The 23,334-nt window shown below is 41.8% G+C and overlaps 1 protein-coding gene and 1 pseudogene across 1 annotated transcript in view; one reads left to right on the plus strand and one right to left on the minus strand.

Annotated features, from left to right (window-relative positions):
- Positions 1–23,334, minus strand: part of LOC148031407 (uncharacterized) — a 115,277-nt gene that overhangs the window by 50,174 nt on the left and 41,769 nt on the right. The window contains exons 7-11 of the mRNA XM_087684936.1: positions 3,153–3,272; positions 2,870–2,977; positions 2,053–2,201; positions 1,245–1,443; positions 1,012–1,140 (exon numbers count right to left, since the gene is read on the minus strand). Of these exons, the coding sequence (XP_087541062.1) occupies positions 1,012–1,140; positions 1,245–1,443; positions 2,053–2,201; positions 2,870–2,977; positions 3,153–3,272 (705 nt within the window). The remainder of the gene's footprint in view (positions 1–1,011; positions 1,141–1,244; positions 1,444–2,052; positions 2,202–2,869; positions 2,978–3,152; positions 3,273–23,334) is intronic.
- On the plus strand, positions 9,927–12,788 carry LOC148031408 (uncharacterized; annotated as a pseudogene).

Genomic DNA, 23,334 nt, shown 5'->3' on the forward strand with positions numbered 1-23,334 from the left:
GTAGTTTGGAAGGGGGAGGGACCAACAGGGCGGGGGTGGGTATGGCCTAGGCAGTGCGCGCGGGGGGAGACTTGGCGCAGAGGGAAGCCTGGCAGGGGGAGGGACAGCAAGGCGGGGGTGGGTATGGCGGAGGCAGCGCGGGGGATGGCAGCCCAAGAGGGCTAGGCAGGGGGCGAACACCCCACAGGGAGGGGAGCTGGCAGGGCAGACGTGCCATGGGGGAGGGAGATGGCGGCAAGAAGATGGGCAGGGGCGGGGGCGCGATGGCGACGGGCAGGTGAAAAAGGGGGTGGGCGCGAGGGAGAGGTGGGGGGCTTGCGCGATGGGGCAGCCAGGGCAGGGGGCAGCAGCACGACGCGACGGGCGTGAGCATGACCGTTGGCTACCCTTATTTTGTTGTGTACGCAAAACCAGGTTTTTTCATACTTACCCCAGTCCATTTTAGGATTCTGTACTTAATTTCACGTTCATTATCTCAAATAGTACAGCTATGAGCTTCCTCTTGCTCCATTTTAACTCAATCACTATTAGCATTCTTGCTTTATCCTCTTGCCATTATTTGCAACACATAATTTTTCACATCACAGGTCACAACATGAGCATCATACACACTCTACACATCACTCAAATAAAGTGAACTGCAAACTACTGCTTCTATGGAGCATCATTTTCACACCTAGACATGCATAATGATAATGTATAGCCTCAAATGTTTGAGATAGATTTTGCATTACTAAAGTAACAAAGAACAACAAGATGAGCTACAGATCACCTATTTGTCTTCACAAATACTGAAGTTGCAAATCAACAAAGTACATGTGAAGTTCTAAAGTGATGAAGCTTTTGAAGTATCATTAGTAAAGAATGTATTGACACCCATTGCATGTAGTAATTACTTGTTTCAAGGAATCATGATGTGTCAACAAAGTATGTGTGAAGTTCTAAAGTGATGAAGCTTTTGAAGTATCATTAGTAAAGAATGTATTGGCACCCATTGCATGTAGTAATTACTTGTTTCAAAGAATCATGATGTGTCAAGCGCCGCTCCATATCTACAACTGTTAGAAGGTCCTCTAGCATACCATATTTCAAAGCATAATCAGATGGCGTGTCTGAAGCCAAGCTCGGAGATGCATTGACCTAAAACACACACATGAAGAGTGTTAGAAAACCAAAAAATGTTGGTGATTATGGAGAAATAAGGAACTGGTTGTCACTTTTGGTTATCATGCCAACTGTTTCACCTCAAGAAGCCAAGGCTTTAAGGTCTCATCAATAAGTATGTCATATCCATATAGCTCAAAGCAATGTTTGTCTTGAATGATCACATTCTGAACTGCCAAGAGAGATCGAGTGATAAGCATTTGTATCTGGTAGAATAGATCATTCACAGCTTTTTCCCCATGCTTCGCCATCATGTGTAGCTTCAAACTATACAAAGGCCTGAAAAAGACAGTCCAACCAAACGTCAGTGTTCTACAGTTTCCACTTTATCAAGAAGTTTACTTCTGTTGTGGGTTAGAAATGGCTAGTTACGTGCCAGCAGCAAGATTTCAGTATAAGCTGCAACAAAGGTTGAAAAAGTTACCACAACTTCAAAGGTTCAGATCTAAAGCATGATCCTTATGGCTAGAAGCTTGCAATGAGCCTTTTGGTTAACTGCTTGTATGTCCAATCAAAAAAATATGATCCCTCTGACAAGACATTGACAATGAGCAATCCAAGAGGCATGCCACTGGACATACTGTTTTCAAGTTCTCACAACTATTGACATGGAGGCAGTGGACATAGGTCACACACTAGAATTTGTTCACAAAATATGATCTTTCTAACATGGTCTCCACTTTCCTACCTAAACAGGGCCCTTCCATGGATTGCAATAAGCTAGACATACAACATTGCATGACTTGCAACTAGATGGCACCAGTAGACAGATCTCGCCTGGCCCTGATTGAGCATGCTTAACAAGTTTCATTAAATTAAATCTTATATTATTTTGATTGTCATATTACCAGATCTGAACGAGAGAATAAAGACAGTAAAGATGCTTGCCATTTCGTGCCATTTTTTGAATCATATGTAGGAGCATGCTTTTGGATTGAAAAATTCGTGAGATGAACATAGTTGTTAAGGATGTCTTCTTTCTTCATGCTAAAGCGTGTATTAGTGAACCTTGCAAAACCAGATCTGTATAAATATGCCTGCAGCAGTCCACATATGCAAAAAAGACTTTTACTCAGCTGAAAATCAATCACACAGCCAATCAAAGGCAAACCAAACTTCACATAGAAGCCTAAGTCTATGCAGGATTTGAATCATAGAATTTTACCAGATGTAACCTAGTGGTTGCCACCCAAAATAGGACCAAGCACACTACCCTTGTGATTTTGAAAGCCAAACATGATGTCAAGAGTTATGTTGCAATGTTGGCCATCAAGACATCTAAAATGTAGAATTCTAAAAGGGGCTTGCTTGCCCTTCAAATGAATATAAAGAAGGCCCAAGATGAAGAAAAGCAAAAAATTCAAGTCTCAAACTTGCTTCAAAGTGGGACAGTCAACGTGTTACATATTGATCATAGTGCTCGTTCTTATTCTGTTTAACCACAGACTCACCACATCACCAATACCATTGCAGACTAGTAACTTCAACACCCTTCTCTTAGTCAATCAACTTGTTCGAGTATTTGTTAAGAGCCATGACATTATCAAAGCCACCTGAATAATTTAGTGTGAATTCCATGCTCTACTAGCACATGCATCCCACAAGACTAGATAATAGAGTGGGGTTCATGGATACAGAAAAACAAAACTTTAGAGACTACATCAGCAAGTGAATTTTGCAGGGTTTCTTTTATACAAAATAATACCTTAAGAGGAGCATAAGATAAAACTAGCACATATATCCTCAAGTCAAATTTCTTTCCACCCACCAAATATGGATTGTCAATATATTTCTGTACAATGTAATTTTCCACCTACCGAAAACACAGGCAATATCCACAAGTCAAATTTTTTTCCACACACTAAATATGGGTTATCATTATATTGTTGTATGATGTGGCTTTCAACATACCAAAACACAATCAATGTCCCGAATTGATTATTACTAGCTTTTGTTAACTTACTAGCAAGCCATCTCTATGAAACTACCTGAGGATTTTCATTTTTCCAACGATGGTCCTTTTTCCATTCACTAATCTGAGCCAACTTTGTAAATAGAAATATACCCCTTCCTTGTGCTTTTCCAACAGGCTTCATGATCCAAACACCCTACATAAAAAAGGTTTTCCTAAAAACAAGTCTAGCATTACAAGAAACACAACCATAGGAAACAAAACCATGTGAATGCATGTTGGAATGCAAGGTTAGAATACTCTTTAAGGTTTTCACATATCAGAATGTTCCCAACAATGAAACAAAAGAGACATCAAAGAATCGAAATGAAAAAGTTAAAGTAGAAATCCAAAACTAAACGGCACACAATCACATGACTGCTAAGCCAACATCAATCAAAAGTGCTTGCAGGTGACTTAAGTTGGGTTTTTTTAGATGTTCCCACTACCAAAAGGTAGGCACACTAAAGATATAGGAAAGTAAGAGTAAAAAAGTGCAGTGGAAGAGAAAATACAGGCTAAAGCATGCCCATAGTTGTCAAGAAACCCGTTTCATAAGGTTAAGAAACTCAATTCATACCTAAGCATTTCATAAACATATGAAACACCTATTTTAAACTTTCAAAAATGCCATACCCTAAATGTCTTGGGACTTTTGTGATCATCGTTTGTCATGGATCTACTTAGCACATTGACATGGATATTGGCATTGATTGACGAAGTTTATTTTGAGTTGTTATCCATGATGATTGCATATATTGATGGCTCCTTTTACAACTAAAGTTGATGTACGGCATGGATATTGGACCATGATGCATGCAAATATTGATGCTGTGTTGAATGTTCATTGGCATTGTATAGAATAATGAATAATGGCATTCTATGTTTTCTGAGTCACATGAGTCATACAATATATGTATATAAAACTTTCATACTTGTTTATATCTAGAATGAAACCCCTTTCTAACATTTTACGAAACTCGTATGAAACCTATGAAACCCGTTTTACACTTCTCATTTTAAAAACCCTTGGCAACTATGAGAGTGCCCTACAAGAATCAAATGATATACAAGTGGGAAGTGTGTTAGGACTATTGTCTGTGTCACTAGTATCTGAACCGAAGAAAGGCTCCACAATCCATTGAACCAAAGGGTCTCTAGAGAATGAGGACTCAAATGCTTCTAGTTGTGAATGTAGATGGCAACTCAAAAAGTGAAGGGGACTCATCAATGCTATCCTCAAGAGAGACAAGAACTATGTGAAGACCAAAATCTAAAGTAGTATTGTTGCAAGACCAATCAAATAACCCCTCCCCTTGGCTGTTCTTGGGGCGGTCTAGGAAGCTGGTCCAAAAGCCACATGCCCAACGGGTCTCCCTACAGGTGTGGAGGATCACCCCCTCTCGATTGTGGAGGTGGGGCTGAAGTGACCTCACATTATGTAATCAAGTTCCTAGGTGGGGAGGAGTGATACTCATCAAAATGACTAACCTTTTGGCAATGCTAGCAATACTTATTCCTTTAAGGGATAGTTTGCCAACCCGCTTTCAATCCTAGAGGGGAGTTACTTTGCTCTTCACTACTCGAGTGAGTTTTGATGTTGTTCTATCCACCATCTTGCTTCACCTTCTAGGAAGTCAAGGTGCCCTCTAAATATGAAAAATGGGATTTGCTTGTTGAATAAAATTTAATATTTGTTTGGTACCTTGCTCATGAACAAAGTGACTTAATCGTCAATTGACTTGGGTAAGCTAGTTGTGGTGAATTCAATGAGTATTTGCTAATACTCAACCAACTTGAAAGTCAAATCATCCCTCTTAGTGATTTTAAACTCTTGGAGCTCATGATCAAGGTTGATACATCAAGCATGATTGCAAGCCGTGTAGCGGTTGACTAGATATATCCAACACTTAGATGCAAGGTCAAGGTATTCAAGTTGTAAGTGAAACTCAAATGTAAGACACTACATCAACTCAATGAAAGCTATGGTGTTTCTGCTCTTCAAGAGCGAACTACCTCATATGAGAACCAACAAGGGTCAAATTAGGGTTCCTACAATTGAACAAGTTCTCAAAAGCCTTGGAAATCCAAATGAGCCAAGTATGCATTTAAGAATCAGACTCGTTTTAAAGGGTCTAACTTTTTTACTTTGTCTAATTTGATGCACGTGCACATGGATGGATGTTTTGTTGAGCTAAAAATGCATTAGCTTCACTTAAACAGCCCCAAAACATGCTTAATTAAGGAATAAACCTTGTTTATCTAAAAGAAATGCGTTCCTAGAGAGTGTCTATATCCCATAAGCACAAACCCACTTAGGAGGGCCCAAACTTTCTATAAATAGGTATGTTGCCCTCCATTCAGCCATAATCTCATTTTTGCAGGTTTCAAGTGTTTTCAGCTTGCTCTGCTGACACCCCGTTTGCGAAGCACATCGCAGTCCAAGCTGTCCATTGCAGTCTTCACTCATCTCGCACCTATTTCCAGCCCTCCAACATCACTTTGCTGCTATTTCCAGTCAGGCGACTAGTGTTGTCCACCCATCTAACTGTCGTACGGCCTGTCATGTCAACATACTACTCCATTTGCAGGCCCCAATTGCCGCCCTGCCAGTTTTCTCTCTCCTCTCAGTTGTCACTGCTCTTTTCTCTCTCCTTCCTACTGCATTTTGCAGTTTTCTCTCCTCCAACTGTCGCCATCATTGTCTCAGCCTATGTTTGCAAATTCTCTCCTTAGCCTGCCTTTACAGCACACACACTCTCTAGACTACCATCTGCATCAGGTCCAGCCACACACAGGCTGTGTTTACTATTGTTCGACACTCGACGGCTGCCTTGCTCCGATTCAGGATCCATTCGGAGTACGATGCACTCTCCAAGTCATTACCCCTACCCTGATCCTTGAGATACAAGAGTTTGAGGTTCAATATTCATTCATTGCATAGTGTGTTTGTTGCATGAGCGTTGTATATTCAGTAGTCATATCACTTCATTCAATCTCTGTGTTCATTGTCTCTGAGTTACCCTAACCCTAATTGTGTTCTATCAATTTGTGCTTTGTCGTACGATGTTATTTGTGTTTCTACGTTAGGGTATTTCTTCACATGGTATCAGAGCTGATTTCTCTAAGAGAAACCTAGACCTTGATCTGAAAGCTCTACACAAGAAGCAAGAACAATAGAAGGGCAAATGACTTCAAACACTACTTTTGCACCACTTCTCACATCAAAGCTAAATCCATCGAGAAACAAGTTGGAGTGGCCCTCACAGCTTGCTTCACAAGCTCCCAACATAGCCGGACAAACATTGGACTACCATGGAGTTCCACGACCTTATGAGATCACTGCAGCTAAGTACGATCTCATTTTGATGCATAGAGCCCAGTAGCAGATATAGAAGGTAAGTCTGAATTTCACCCTTTAGATACGGTGCATCGATCTACTAACCAAACAGGAAAGGTGGAATCTCTACTTAGAACTGGCCATCCGCAAGTGGAAACTAACATAGAGTACACTCCATTGCCTTCATACTTATTCTCTCCAATGCTAGGTATATCTACCATTTCAGATTCTATTAATGATGATTCCCCTTCTCCTATTGGTATGGATGATTTTCATGATCAAGGACATGTGCAAAACAATTTTTGCTTTATGAGTAATGAGAAAGACACATATTTCTTTGTACACTCAAGCCTAGGTAAGCAGTTGAAACAAAAAACTGGAGTACTCCTTCCGCTTCTTTTCCTTCAAACAATTTTGTTTTCAAATGTCAAAATAAAGTAGGTGCATCTTCATCATCATCATTTCAATTTAATGCACGTAATAGACAAAAGAAACCCACATTATTTCCCATATCTACACCTATCACAAACCCATTTAATCTCCCTCCTATCCCACCCTCTTATTCCGTTGCCACATCCTTCACTCTCCATTAAGTGCATTGTATGTTGCATCTCATGCAGGATCACATGTGTTTTCATTCACTACACCGGGGGGTTCTTCAAACTTAGGCATAGCTGTTAGGACCTCATTTCTTTCTCAATCGGGTGGTGTTCCACATTTTCCTCGCACACTTTCGGGATCATTGCAACCTAGGTATTCTCCTCAATCTCTCCAGAGTATGGATCAATTGGTGTCACAATTTGCCTCCATGCCATTACCTAGTGACCCTTTGGTCATTATGATGTGTTCCAACCGACATTTGGGCAGGGCTTACGTATCGCGGTACCTCCACCTCCACCAGAATCTTATGAAAACATTCATGTTCCAATGCCTCCGCATAATCGGCGCTCATTGGACACTCACAGTCTATTTCTGCCTACCCACCTCTTTCCTCTCCTCCTCCTTATCAAACACCTCCACCACCACTACCACCATCTTATTCTCCACATCCATCTCACCCCACATTTCCGACACCTCATGGTTCTACCTCATCTTCCGCCAAGCATGCATTCAATGAACAGAACCTATGGGATCTTGTATAGGGATTGGAACAGTCTATTTCTGTCTACCCACCTCTTTTTCCTCCTACTTATCACACACTACCACCACCACCACAACCACCACCATCTTATCCCACATTCCCGACACCTCATGGTTCTATCTCATCTTCTGCTAAGTATGCATTCAATGACAAGACTCGTTTTAACGGGTCAAACTTTACAACTTGGTCGAACTTGATGAGACATGTCTTTGACTCACAAAACCTATGGGATCTTGTACGGATTGGAATTCCAATCCGATCCCACACTTTTTTTATACAAGGTAGTCTGCACATGGAAGACTAGGAATGCCTCTGCTATTGTCAAACTGATGCAAGGCTTATTTCCTAAGTTTCATTCTCAGCTTCAGCACTTTGACTTAGCATCAAAGAAATGGGCACACTTGACTGACCGCTATGCAGCTCGAGATAGAACCCGTCGAATAAATCTTCACCATGAGCTTCAGAACTTTGAAATCTTTGACCAGGATGACTTGAAAGTCAAGTTGGCTGAGTATCGCATCTTCTTGCCAAATTCTCCACTACAAGGACTCCTAAGTCCTTTGACGATCAGGTCACATTGTTTTTTAACAAGCTGCCGCGTAAACACTTCAATTTTGTGCAACAAGTGGTTTCTCTGTCCAATTTACCCACATTCTATGAATTTGAGTATCAGCTATTGCGTTATGCACGACTATTCGATCAATTTCATATGGATAATCTCTCAGAGGAGGCTCTTGTTGCTCATTCTCATAAGGGACAACAAGGAAAGGATAAACAAAATCAAACTTCAAATCAAAATCATGATCAAGAAGAAGGGGAATCACAAGAAAACTCCAAGTCTCAACTCAAACCCACGTGGCAAAATGTACCTAAGAAGAATAGGTATTGTCAACACATTGTCAAAAGGTTGGTCACTTTGATGACAAGTGTTAATCGAAGGCAAGAGGCACAGCACCAAAACCCAAGTCACGTACCCCCATCCTTTAGTCGGGAAACCCCTATCAGGGGAGGCAAAGTCATGGCAAGGAGCAGTGGAAAGGCCAGACCCACATTGCCACCAGTCAGTCATCTCAATCGTCGACAATGTCCTCAACTCCAGAGGGCTTGTTTGACTAGTCTGCAAAGGCCCACATCATCTCCATACAGACATCCAATGTGAGTCTCGTCTGCATCTATGAGTTGCCTCTCAACGAGATTACTCCAAAGGCCCACTCGTCACAGTCGAGCACATCAACACATGTTTAGATTCTGCACAGTAGAGCTACACATCACATGACTCCTATAGAGGACATCTTCCATACCCAAGCCTGTGCAACTAGATGGGTCCACATAAGAAACAACTCCTCGGTCAAGATCCAAGCTCAAGGTTGCGTCAGTTTTGCCACTGAGAAGGATCCGGATCTGTTCAACAGCTTTGCCGGTGGGAGCGAGCAATTTTCTTTACAGCGACCACAATCAAGCTCCTTAACTCTCAATCTGATTTAGTGATTACTTGTGGTGAGGCACAGCCTAATGGCCTATACCACATGCGAGGTGGTCCACATCTGGCACATGGGTCAACCCGTCCCGACCCGTCCTATCCCGTCCGCTGCGTCCGGTCCCGTCCCGTCCACTCGTCGTGATCCCATTCGCGACTGCGCCCTGCTATGACCGCTACGCCACACGCGGGTCTTGACTCCCATACGTCTGGGTCTTGCAGCCAATAAAGTTTTAAACGGTCACTTCTTTGACCGTTTTTAGGCCCGTTTTTTTTCTTTCTTATGTTTCTTTTCTTCTTTCTTTCTTATGTTTCTTTTCTTCTTTTTTTTCTTACCTTTCTTTTTCGTCTTTTCTTTCTTGAATCTTCTCTATTACTTTTTCCTCTCTCTCTATTCTTTTCTTTCTTTCTTTTCTTTCTCTCTATCTTTTCTTTCTTTCTCACGAAGACTCAAGAGAAAAGATTGATTAAAGTTTTAAACTAACCTCTTCCATGGATGATGGGCCACCATTCAAATTTCAGAATTTGAAATCTCTCTCTCTCTCTCTCTCTCTCTCTCTCCAAGGGCCAACCCTAAACCGCAGAGGCTAAAGCACTCTCCCTTTCTATAAAATCTCCCCTCCCCCACCATCTCATTCATCCTTTCAAGTTCTCCACCCCTCCTACTCCTTTCAAGCTCTCCATCCTTCCTACTCTCTCAAGCTCTCTCCAAGAGTCCTCCCTTAGCCTCTAAACACTTCCACCCTCTTCCTCCATCAAGTTGTAGCCTCTCTCTACTCCCTCAAGCTCTCTACTCTTTCCACTCCTTTTTTCAATCATCTCACCCTCCAACCATGACCCTCTAGGCTCTCTCTACACATCATCAATGGCACCCCCTCTCCATGAGGCTTTTCGCTTGCATTGCGCCTACTTCAAACGAGTGAAGGAGAAATCCAACACTTGCAAGTGGCAATGCAAGTATTGCCCAAAGCTCCAAATCTCATCCGTCACTCGCATTCTCATCCACCTTTGCAAATTAGGAGGGAAAGCCACACCATGCCCTGGTATTCCCAACGATATCTATGAAGATTGTCATAGAAAATACTTGCCATTGAAGCGACCCAAAGGCCTCTTTCAAGGGCAAGTGAGGAGGTGATCTCTCCCTATCATGAGGTCTCGAATGCGGAAAACAATCCCTCTCGAACTCTCTCAGTTTCCTCCAATGGAGGGGCCTCTTCTATCCCATCTAGAAAAAGCCATTTGAGTGGTGCACCTATGCCCAAGAGACAAGCCACTCTTGCCCAAGCAACGGGGTCAGTTTCCAGTCCTCTCTCCTTTCTCAAGGAGAGGCAAAGGCAAGCGGAAATAGAGATTGCACACACCATAATTGAGTGCAATCTCTCTTTCCATATTCTCACAGTCGATCGATGGAAGCGAATGGTGAAAGCCATTGCCGCCGTTGGTCTATACAAGGGATGGTACAGTGTCACGTACAATGACATGCGTACCAAGAAACTCGATAAGGAGAGAGAGAGGATTGATAAATCCCTTGAGCCCGTGCGTGCTGGTTGGGCGAAGTACGGATGCTCTATCCTATCCGATGGATGGCGTGATCGAAAAAAAAAAGGGGATCATCAACATCCTCGTCTCTTGCCCACTTGGCACATACTTCCTACGAGCCGTGGATGCGGGCACAAGGGGAAGGAGAACCACGGGCTCATTCATGTATCGACGCATACGGCAAGCCATCGTTGAGATAATGCTTCTAATCTATTATTTTGTAATCTCTTTTTTTAACCTCCCAAATTTATTCTAATTTCATCGTATATAATCTTGTAGGTTGGGCTGCAAAATGTGGTGCAAGTTGTCATGGACAACGCCTCGAATTGTGCATCTATGGGGCAGAAACTTAAGGCTGAGTTTCCGTCCATAGTATGGACATCGTGCGCTACACATTGTCTAAATCTTCTTATGGAAGATATAGGCAAGTTGGAGTAGGTGGCGAAGATTGTCAACAAAGCTTACACAATCGTTGGCTTTGTCAACTCCAAGGTCCGAGTTCTTGTGTTATATCGCTCATACTCGGACTTGGAGTTGAAGAAGCCCTCGAAGACTTGGTTTGTGGCCATGTGGCTTCTCCTCGAGTGTCTCTATGATGTTCGCAACAAGCTACAAAAAACGGTTGTGTCAGATGAGTTTAAGGAATGGCTTGAAGGGGAGTCCACATCAAGCCAAGTGGAAGCAGAGGCCCTTCAAAGGCTTTGCTTAAAGGAGGAATTTAGGATAGATATAAGGGGCATTATCATTGCCGTCACTCCCATCTACAAGGTACTTCGCAGGATGGACATGGAGGGGCCTACTATTGGCCTCATCTATCATCTTATGGTGGATGCGATGGAGGAGATACAATCATCGATCATCTTGGATGGGGAGGCCTCTTCTTCATGGTATTGTTTTTATTTTTATTTATGTTTAATGATTCATGCTTCGTTTTAGTTTTAGAATCTATATTTCATATTGTCTCACACTTTCTTTTCAAATTTCACCTCTAAATATCCCTCTAAATCTCTATCATCTTACACCTACTGTAGTGATATCTTGGATACTACCCCTAAAAGAGATGACATTCTCTTTTTGACAAAGAAAAGATGGGAGTGGATGAAGCAACCCATACATGGGTTTGCGGCACTCTTGCATCCCGCCTTCAAAAACCCCTCTCTTTTCATGGATGCCAATGTCCTTGTCGATCGTGATAACTTTCTTCCAAAGGCTTTGGCGAAAGAGCACCATGGTGCCTTCCTCCAAGAGCTCATTAATTATAGTGCTCAAAGGGGCACCACTTTCGCATCCACCATTTGTTGGAAGCGGAAATCGTTGGTGAAGCCTCTTTTTTTGTGGGAGTCATTTGGCTATCAATTGCCTCACCTCCAAAGAGTAGCCTTACGCATTCTTGCACAGGTTTGAAAATCTCTTCTCTTTTTTCATTTAATTATAGTTAAACTTACTTTTTTTCACATGGTTTAGGATTGTTCGTCGGGTGCATATTCCCTCGTGCACACCAAAATTCGAAACAAGCTTAGCACACAACAATTGGAGCGACTAATTTATTATCACTCCAATTTACGCATGCTACACAATATGCATGAGATATCTATAGCAAGACAAGTATCGTATACCTAATTTTATACTTTTTAGTTCATAACTTTATTCATAGATTATAAAATATATTTAAAGAAGTTTCATTTGTTTAATCTAAGTTTTTCATTCTTTAAATGTATAGATAAATGTGGATTCACTCAAGCTCTCCACTAGTATACTTAAAAGTGTGACTCACGAGAGAGACTTGGAGCAGGAGCAAATCTTTAGGGAGCTTTACTTGGAGCTTGAGGAGATAGACAAGTGGGTCTCTCGCACTCGTACATGGCGTGCCCGTGTTGTTATTCACCCTCGCGCCGGTAGCAATGGAACTTCCACTTTGGCATCCACATCGGCTGCCCATGATGCTTGTGGGGCCCTTAGATGCTACACGAGGCGTGGGAGTGACTCGAGAAGTACTCCTAGTTCACCCCACGAGAACATGCCTATCACTGCCTCTTACCTGGAACTTAGAGAGCCCAAGTATGATGACAAGGGAAATGTCATTAGTGAGGGCGGTTTTGTTAAGGAGGGTGATGGCTTCTCAAGCAGTGACGAGGATGCTTCCACCTTCGATACCGAGAGTGATATGAGCACCTAGAGTAATCATGTATCTTGATTCGGATTGAGCCATGGATGATGGCTTTTATCTTGATCTATTTTTGTACACTTTTTGTATGAGATTGCACATCTGGCTCATAATAAATTTGTTGGTTTCATTATTCATGCTACATAGTACACTTTTGAGTCTTGTTTCAACACTCTTTTGCACTTTTGACTTGAATCTCTAAGTTTATGTTTTAACTTGTAAGCCCAAACATTAAGCATAGACTTAAAATTATATACATTTTTTTTTTCATCGGATATAACATCGGACGTACGTCCAAGATTTATTAGTCCGATTAGTACCGTACTAGCATCGGACTATACTAATCGGACATCATCGGACATGACAACCTTGACCACATGACCCATCTCCAGGGCCTATCAACAATAAGCATATTTGGCATTTCCACCTAGGGCATCTTGGCTATGACTCTCTTTATGAGTTGTCTCGTCGTGAGATGGTTAATGGCCTTTCTCACCTGAAGCTAGCTCGAGATGTCTGTAAAGCATGTCAAGTCAAAAAGCACCACCATACCCAATTCTCTCAGCAATCTACACATAGAGCTGAGGCACCTCTTAGATTGATTCATGTTGATCTTTGTGAACCAACATCCACTGTCGTCTTGAACAGTGCGATGTACTTGTTTTTTATAGTGGATGATCATTCGAGATACATGTGGGTGTACTTCCTCAAGCATAAGTCCAATGCTTTCACTTATTTCTCTGCTTGGGTGCTGCTAGTTCATAGCCAGACGAGTCATCGTGTTGGTTGCATGAGAAGTGATATCAATAGTGAGTTCATCTCCCACAAGTTTTTTGAGTTTCTACAGCAGTATGACATCTCTCGCCAACTCACTTCTACCAACTCCCCCTCTCAAAATGAAGTCATAGAGCGTAGAAACCAGACAATCATAGAAATACACACGGGTAACTTCTTTGGTTAATTCATACTAAGCCAGACTTAGCTTACTCAATCAGCATTCTCAGTCAGTATTTCACATCACCTAGGATGTAACATTGGATTGCATGTCTTCCTGTGTTGCGTTATTTACGGTGTACTTATTTTATGGCCTCACTTATGGTTTTGGTTTATGTTTGCAAGGGTACACTGATCTCCTGACTTTCCCATGGCAGCTATCTCTTCACCATGGACATGGTTCCCATTTCTTGGTCCAAGTGTAACCAAGATACGTTAGCAGCTTCCATGGCCAAGGCTAAGCATAGGGCTCTCTTCGATGGCACCACCGAGGTCATTTGCTTGACGAAGCTTACTGGCGGCGCTTCACTTCCCTTATGACTCTCCCACCATTGTCTACTGCGACAACCAGAGTGTCATTGCCCTTGCAGACAATCCGATCATCACACCACAAACGCGGCATGTAAGAGTCCACTTCCACTTTTTCAGAGAGCACGTTGAGCTAGGCACTATCTGTCTAGAGTTTGTGCCTTCATCACACAATTTTGCAGACATTTTGACCAAAGGGATCAACCGGCCGGTTATTCACTACCTTCTACCCAAGATTGGCTTGGATACATCCTCCTCTACTTCTTCAAATTGATGGGAAGAGGATGATTCCCTCTTGCTTTCCCTTCCAGTTTAAGAGGGGACGGCTACTTCTCTTTATAGTAACAGTGATGATGCTTACAAATATTTCATTCATTTATTCTTTTGTATTGTACTTATGGACATTTGTAACTTCATCCATATTGTCGAGATGACATGATTGTAAAAGAACACTTGGACAAGTAAACAATTCTCCTACGAGGACACTATCCAAGTGGCACCGTTGCATTCCATTTTGCGCGAGCATAACATCTTGCATCTCCCTTTGCATTTACCCATGTTAAGATGGCAAGCTCAACACGTGCTGACATTGATGATGGACCGCCTGGCTAAATGAGTCCGCACGTTTACACTTAGTACGTTGGTGGTCATTATGATACTCACATGGCCACTGACTTATCACTTATTATATTTAGTTTGATACACCTACCTACAGCTCGCAAAGATATAACACCAGTCGATTAGTGTAGTGGGTTATGCACTGTTTGACTTAGAAGGCCACTTTCCTTTATATTGTATCTTATCTATACTTGGTGTACATTGTATAGTGTCTGGAAGAATAAGAAAAATCAGCAAGAAAACGTTTTAGCCTCCATCTCTCTTCTTGTGTTCTTAAGTAAGCTTCCTCTTATGTATACAGTGTGTATTTGGCACAGCAGCTCAAGTGCATCTCCCCATCACGCGATTCTTGACATGATATCAGAGCCGCGCCACTAGGAGAGGCTGATTTTGAAGGCTGAAGTGAAGGAGAAGAAGCAAGGTTCGAGCAAGCAAGCAAAGGGTAAGAAGCTCTCCCATTCTTCCACTCTCTCTCTTGGATAGTGCTTGCGGAGGCACCGGAAGCAAGGTCAAGCAAAAATCTCAGATTGCTATGAGATTTGGTGTGCGAGTAAATCACTGTATATTCTGCAGAACAAGCCCTTTAGGGCTTATATGCTGTTATTTTGGACATCTAAGGCCGTTTCAAGCCCCGTTTTAAAGCCGCAAGGTTGCGGACAGCAGTTTCAGGGTATACTGTGATTTCGGCTATATTGAATGAAAGTGAGTGCATAGGTTACAGATTGCAAATCTGTAATTTTTGAGATATTTACAAGAAGCAAACATAAGGTTTATCTGCAAACAGGTTGCAGATTACATGTACTATTGAGCAATTAGTGAAAAAGATTGCTTAGTGCATTGCTGTGCACGTGTTGTGAAAGATTACAGAAGACTAGCTTGCTGTGTTATATCCTTGTTTGTGATAATGGTAGAGAACAGTGAAAATTCCATTATAGAGAAGCTCGACAAGAACAACTACCCTTCATGGAAGTTCCATGTGATGAACTTCCTCATTGGAAAGGGCCTTTATGAGTTTGTCTCAGGTGAAGAAAATGAGCCAGAGCTGGGTATCCCTCCGACTGCAGATGAGTTAAAAACATGAAAAGAGTGGAATGCGAAAGACAAAAAGGTGATGTACTGGGTGTCTGCAGTCATTGATAATACTATGCTGGAACATATCATGAATGCGGAAACTTCACATGTAGCTTGGACAATTTTTGAGAGCATGTTTTCAATAAATACAAAGGCATGAAAGATTCAACTCAAGCAAGAGTTAAATGCCTTCAAGAAAGGCAAAATGTCTGTCAATGAGTATGTGTTGAAGGTGAGGAGTATTGCAGATGCTTTAGCAGCGATTGACGCAATGCCGGATGATGATGATTTGGTTTCATTCACTCTGAGTGGCCTTAACAATGAGAAGGCATGAAAATCATCCACTCTAAGTGGCCTTAACAATGAGAAGGCATGAAAATCATTTGTTACTTCAGTATATCTACGGAAGCCATTTTCAAATTTTGATGAACTGATCTCTCTCATGATCACTAAAGAGATCAATATGCAGAGTGATTCGTCTGAAAGAAATAGTGAACATGTCCAAGCATTTTACTCGAGTTCAAGAAGGGGACGTGGTAGATCCTCCTCGAGAGGGCATGGTATGGGACATGTTGGCGATAACCAGCAAAACAGGTTTAATCAACAGTTTGGTGAAATACAGGTTTCTGAAGGCAAAGGAAACTTTAGAGATAGGGGAAGCTCTAGAAGAAGAGGTGGATGGCAGAACAGAGGCTCTAGAAATTCTGCTATTGTTTGTCATTATTGTGGCAAAACATGACATATTGCAGCCAATTGTTATGCTAAGAAGGATGATATTCACAGTGGTAAATTGCAGCAAGGAGACTATACATCGTCTTCACAACAGAATGAAGACAAAAATAAGCATCTGTTTGTTATGCAGTATATAATGAATGCAGTTACAGGAAAGGGGACACATGATGATGTATGGTATGTCGATTCAGGTGCATCTAATCATATCACCAGTCATGTTGAATGGTTTAGAGATATGCAGGACTTACAAAACCCAGGTTATATACAATCGGGTGATGATTCATGCCACCCAATTTCACACATGGAAAAGGTTCCCTTATCCTTGTATGATGGCCAGACAAAGAGTCTGACAGATGTATTACATGTGCCATCAATTACAAAGAATCTAGTATCTGTTGGCCAAATGGTAAAGCAGGGATTGCAAATCCGATTCAATGCAAAAGATTGTTTTGTAGAAAACTTTAATGATAAGTGCAGGTTGGTTGCAAAAGGAAGTAGAGTTGGCCGAATGTTCACTTTAGATGCTGGAATTCCTGCAGGATGTTGCTATGTATGCTAAAGGAAAAGGAGTAGTTGCAGATATTGAAATATGGCATAAACGTATTGGATATGCAAATGTGCAAAGGCTGAAATTAATGCAGTCCAGAGGATTGGTTATAGGGTTGCCTTCTTTTAGAGTTGCAGAATTACATAAAGTCTGTGAAGCATGCCAGTTTGGTAAGCAGACGAGACAACCCTTCTCGCATGATAGAGAAGTGAGCAAAAATATACTTGATGTAGTACATACAGATGTTTGGGAGCCTACACAGAATGTATCTCTTGGTGGCAGCAAATACTTTGTCACATTTATTGATGACTGTTCAAGGAAGCTATGGGTATACTTCATGAAGGAAAAGAGTGATGTGTTTGAGCACTTCAAATCTTTTAAGACAGCTGTTGAAACAGAAATAGGCTTAAAAGTAAAGTGCTTGAGATCAGATGGAGAGGGAGAGTACCTCTCTAATGAGTTTAGTGGCTTCTTGAGGACTCATAGGATTAAGAGGCAATTTACTTGCAGGTATACCCCACAACAAAATGGTGTTGCAGAAAGAAAAACCAAACATATTGCAAAAGTTGCACGGGCATTAATGGCTGAAAAAAATATGCCCAAACATTTTTTGTCTGAGGCTGTCCATACTGCTGTCTACATTATGAACAGAACTCCCACAGCTGCAATTCATGGGATGACTCCTGAAGAATGCTTTATTGGCAAGAAGCCTGATGTATCGCACTTGGAGATATTTGGCTGCGTTGCATATGTTCATGTGCTAGATGAGCTACGGAAGAAGCTTGATCCAAAGGCAGAAAAATGTGTTTTTATTGGATACTCTTTAGAGCAGAAAAGATATCGCTGTTATAATCCTGTTACAGGTGAGTTCAGAGTGAGCATGAATGTTATCTTTGATGAGATGGTAAGTTGATATACACCTTTGGTGATGTTTTGGATGATGATAATGATCAGGACAGATATATGCAGAAAGATAAACAAGAATCACAGTCTTAGTAGACCAGAAACATCATCTGATACTACACCTACAGTGAGCCCTTGGTCTGGGAGACTAAGGAGTAGCCCCCCATCTTCAAGTGGATCTATAAGTGTTGTAGGAAAGGACAAAGGAAAGAAAAAAGTGTTGGATGATAATAATGCATCTACCAGTCATTTGGGATTTTATGGAGATTCTAGTGGTTCGCAGAGTTTGGATGATGAGCTTGGCATTCCTTCAGTCAGGACACCAGGTGTACTGAGAGCTCATAGTAATGTAAAGGCTCCATTGAGTGATCCGGTGATACGCAAATCTAGTAGGGTCAGATACCCTGTTAAAAGATTTGGTTTTGAAGGTTATGTAACCCACCATTATGCTTATATGGTGAAACTAGTTGAGGATGTTGAGCCCACTTGTTTTGAGGATGCTGTTGGTCATGCTCATTGGGATGCAGCAATGGATGAGAAGATGGTTGCATTAGAAGCCAATAAGACTTGGGATTTGGTACCCTTACCTAAGGGTAAGAAAGCTATTGGCTGTAAGTGGGTTTACAAAGTCAAGCATAATGCAGACGATTAGTTAGCAGGTATAAGGCTAGGCTGGTTGCAAAAGGCTATGCTTAAACATATGGTATAGACTATGAAGAGACATTCAGTCCAGTTGCTAGGATGACAACTGTTAGGTGTGTGATTGCCTTGGCAGCAGCCAAAGGTAGTAGTTTACAGCAAATGGATATTAAGAATGCCTTCTTACATGGTGAATTGCAAGAAGAAGTATATATGGAGCAGCCAGCAAGTTATAAGAATTTAGAGCATCCCACATATGTGTGTAGGTTAAAGAATGCGCTCTATGGGCTGAAGCAAGCACCTAGAGCATGGTCTAACAAGATTGGAGAGTATCTTGTCAATATTGGATTTCGTATTTCTCATGCTGATCACTCACTTTATGTGAAAAAGGGAGATGTAGGTTTCGTCATCATAGTCATCTATGTGGATGACTTGATTATTACAGGTGAGTGACAATGGGATTGCTGAAGTTAAGGACTTTTTGAAGAAGAAGTTTGAGATGAAGGATTTGGGTGAGCTGAGATACTTTCTTGGTATTGAGGTGATCAAGTGTGATGATAGTATATGGCTGTTCCAAAGACAGTATAGCTTGGATATGTTATCCAAGTATGCTGAACAGCATGTAAGCCTCTTTCAGTACCATTGGAGCAAAATGTGAAGTTGAGTGCTGACATTGGGGATAAGATAGAAGACCCTGCTATGTTCAGGAGAATAGTGGGAAGTTTGATTTACATGACTATCACAAGGCCAGACTTGAGCTATGCTCTTAGTCTTGTCAGTCAGTTTATGCAGATGCCTAAAAAGCCTCATTTGGATACAATTGGACGTATATTGAGGTATATGAAGTCCACTTTACATGATGGACTTTTTTATGAGACAGGTAAAAACGTACAGGTCTTTGGATACATAGATGCAAATTGGGCTAGTAGCATGTCAAATAGAAGATCTACAAGTGGATTCATGTTTTCCCTTGGTAGTGCAGCAGTTACATGGAGCAGCAAAAAGCAACCTACAGCTGCTTTATCAAGTACAGAGGCTGCGTATAGCGGTGCTGCTATGGCAGCATGTGAGGTGGTATGGCTGCAAAAGTTATTAGGTGATTTGGACATGCAGGGAGATGATCCAGTTGTCATTCATTGTGACAACATGAGCCGCATACAGCTAGCTAGGAATCTAGTATTCCATGCTAAGATAAAACACATTGAGATGCATTACCACTTTGTGAGAGAGAAGATACTTGCAAGAGAGATTGACTTGGTATATGTCAGCACACAGAATCAGATAGCTGACATTTTCACAAAGGCATTGGGTATAGAGAAGCTTCGAAAGTTCCGAAGCTTACTTGGAGTTACAGAGATAGAATTGAGCTTGAGAGGGAGTGTTGAGATGGCAAGCTTAACATGTGCGGACATTGATGATGGACCGCCTGGCTAGATGAGTCTGCACGTCTACACTTAACACGTTGGTGATCATTATGATACTCACATGGCCACTGACTTATCACTTATTATATTTAGTTTGTTACACCTATCTACAGCTCGCAAAGATATAACGCCAATCGATTAGTGTAGTCGGTTATGCACTGTTTGACTTAGAAGGTCACTTTCCTTTATGTTATATCTTATCTATACTTGGTGTACATTGTATAGTGTGTGAAAGAAGAAGAAAAATCAACAAGAAAACGTTTTGGCCTCCATGTCTCTTCTTGTGTTCTTAAGTGAGCTTCCTCTTGTGTATGCCGTGTGTGTTTGGTGCAGCAGCTCAAGCGCATCCCCCCATCACGCAATTCTTGACAACCCATGCATTGGCATTCTATTCATGTAAACATGCATCTATGCACATTTATTTTTTTCAGTCTTTTGAAGTGGTCAACTCTGGATTCACCATATTCGTAGCATTGCACACGATAATCTAGAAGGCAATTCTTCCTAGCTTGCTTACTTTGCTTTTTTTTTTTTTGGCTTCACATCTTTGCTATATTTGTGTCACCCATACCCTAGTCATTCTCCTTCTTCACCGACACCCAATATTGCTAGGGATAGTATGCTCGTTTTGTAAAGGACTTGGGTCTAACCATCCTTTATTACTCTCCCCTTTGGTGCACCGATACTCAATAGAACAAAAACTGATTTGAAACCCTCGCTTAATGTTAAATCTATCAAAACTACAAAGCACAAAAAGTCCATAGCTCATTCCATCCGCCTTTGCAGGACTTGATAGGCCACTGGGCAACTGTCGTGCATCCTCTATCCAATGCCTTGGCCTCTCTGGGGTATTCACTTGGGCTCCCTTGGTAAGATAACCATCACCTTTGCAGTCTTAGTAGGCCACTGGCAGCCGGCGTACACCCTTTGTCCAATGCTTTGGCTACTTTAGGGTGGGATGCTTTAGGATAAAAGATTTTTTAAAAAGGGAGGGAGGGGCTTGCCTAGCCTACTTCTCGTTGCACTGTTGTTGGGCCTGAGAGGGGGTATTGAGTTAAAAATACATTAGCTTCACTTAAACAACCCGAAAACATCCTTAATTAAGGAAAAAACCTTGTTTATTTAAAACAAATGTGTTCCTAGAGAGTATTTGTATCCCATAAGCACAAACCGAGGGCCCAAACTTTCTATAAATAGGTATGCTGCCCTCCATTCAGCCTTAATCTCGTTTTCGCAGGTTTCAAGTGTTTTCGGTTTGCTGCCCACACCCCGTTCGTGAAGGACATCGCAATCCAAGCTGTCCATTGCAGTCTTCACTTGTCCGGCACATGTTTCCAAACCATCATCATTTTGTTGTTGTTCCCAGTCAAGCAACTGCTACTGTCCACCCATCCAGCTACCATACAGTCTGCCACGTCAACATACTACTGTGTTTGCAGGCCCCAACTGCGGCCCTACCAATTTTCTCTCTCCTCCCACCTGTTCTTTTCTCTCTCCTCCCTACTGCATTTTGCAGTTTTCTCTCTCCTCCAACTATTGTCATCATCATCTCAGCCTGCGTTTGCAGATTCTCTCCTCAGCTTGCCTTTATAGCACAGTCTCTCTCTAGACTATCGTCTGCGCCAAGTCCAGCCACACATAGGTTGCGTTTAGTGTTGTTCGATACCCGAAGGTTGCCTTTCTACGATTCGGGATCCATTCAAAGTACGACACACTCTCTAGGTTATTACCCCTGCCCTAATCCTTGAGGTACAAGCGTTCAAGGTTAAGTATTCATTCACTACATAGTGTGTTTGCTACATGAGCATCGTATATTCAATAGTCATATCACTTCATTTATTCTCTATGTTCATTGTCTCTGAGTTAAGTTCATTGTCTCTGAGTTAACCTAATCCTAACTGTGTTCTATCAGTTTGTGCTTTGTCATACGGTATTATTTGTGTTTCTATGTTAGGATATTTCTTCACATGTTTGTGTGAGGTGGAAGATAAGTTGGTAGCATAGGATAGAAGCGTGGGTGACTAGGTGTTACATCTGCCATCAAAATGCTTGGCATGGTGACTCTAGATGGGTTTCCCAAAGGAGGTGACTAAGTGGTGAGTGGTCCTAGTGATTAAAAGATATAAGGCAGCCCACTAGGTAGTGATGTGTCAGCAAATTATGTGGTCACTTGGAAAACGAGTCTATAGGGTAGGGCTTGAGATACATGGGTGGGATACATGTGATCCCCATGGAGGGTTACCTCATTTTTTTTTAATATGTACCTCTTCTTGTGTTCACATACAAGTATCTATCCTCTTCAAGACTTAGATTTGTGTGAATATACTAAAGATTCCCTTCATCTTGAATATTGCCAAAATCTTGCATGGAAGTGTTAAGCTACATTACCATTATCTTTTATTAAATAACCCCAAAACTCGAGTTAATTCATGAATTTAACCATTCTTTTAAATCGCAAGTGGTTGGAGAGAGTTTCAATGTCCCACATATAAACCCCAATTTGGGGGGCCCCAAACTTTCTCGATCTCATTTTTGCAAGTTTCAAGTGATCTAGCTTCGCTGCCCACACCCTGTTCGCTGCGGAGGACATCTCAACTGAGGCTGCCCAACACTGTCTCCATTCATCCGGCATCTGTTTCCAGCCCTCCAATGCTACCTACACCAGTGTTGTTGCTGCCAGCTGCCATGCACACCTCTAGAGGCTGCATTTCAGGCTGCCGACCAGGCTACAAGCTGCGTTTGCTGCTGTTGTGGTTATACAGACTGCAAAATCTGTGTCTAATGCTGATCTGCTGCCGCCAAGCAGTCCTACACCCTCAATAAGCTGCATTTTGCAGTTTTCTCTCTCCTCACTGCTCTGTCTAACTCAAATTCAGCATTTATTGCTACGTTTGCTGCTCAATAGGCTGCATTTTGCAGTTTTCTCTCTCCTCACTGCTCCATTTGACTCAGATCTGGCATCTACTACTACATTTGCTACTGTCAGATGTCTTGGAGGCTGCCTTGCTATGTTTCAGGATCCATCAAGAGAATGACCGACTCTCCAACTCATTACCTTTGCCTTAGTCCTCCAGACCACAAGAGTTCGGAATACAACATTCATTCACTGCATACTCTATTTGTTGCATGAGCATTGTATTATACAAATACATTCCTTTATGACCTTCATTGTGTTCATTGTCTTTGGATTACCCTAACCCTAATTGTGTTCTATTCACTTTGTGCTTTGTCGTACGATTGTATTGTGTTTTTGCGTTAGGGTATTTCTCTACATGGTATCAGAGCTAGGATCTCTTGGAAGAAACCTAGGCCTTTGATCTGA

The sequence above is a fragment of the Lygodium microphyllum genome, chromosome 9 (genome assembly GCF_053477565.2).
Source record: "Lygodium microphyllum isolate KBCC chromosome 9, Lygodium_microphyllum_v1.1.10, whole genome shotgun sequence".
Lineage (NCBI taxonomy): Eukaryota > Viridiplantae > Streptophyta > Polypodiopsida > Schizaeales > Lygodiaceae > Lygodium > Lygodium microphyllum.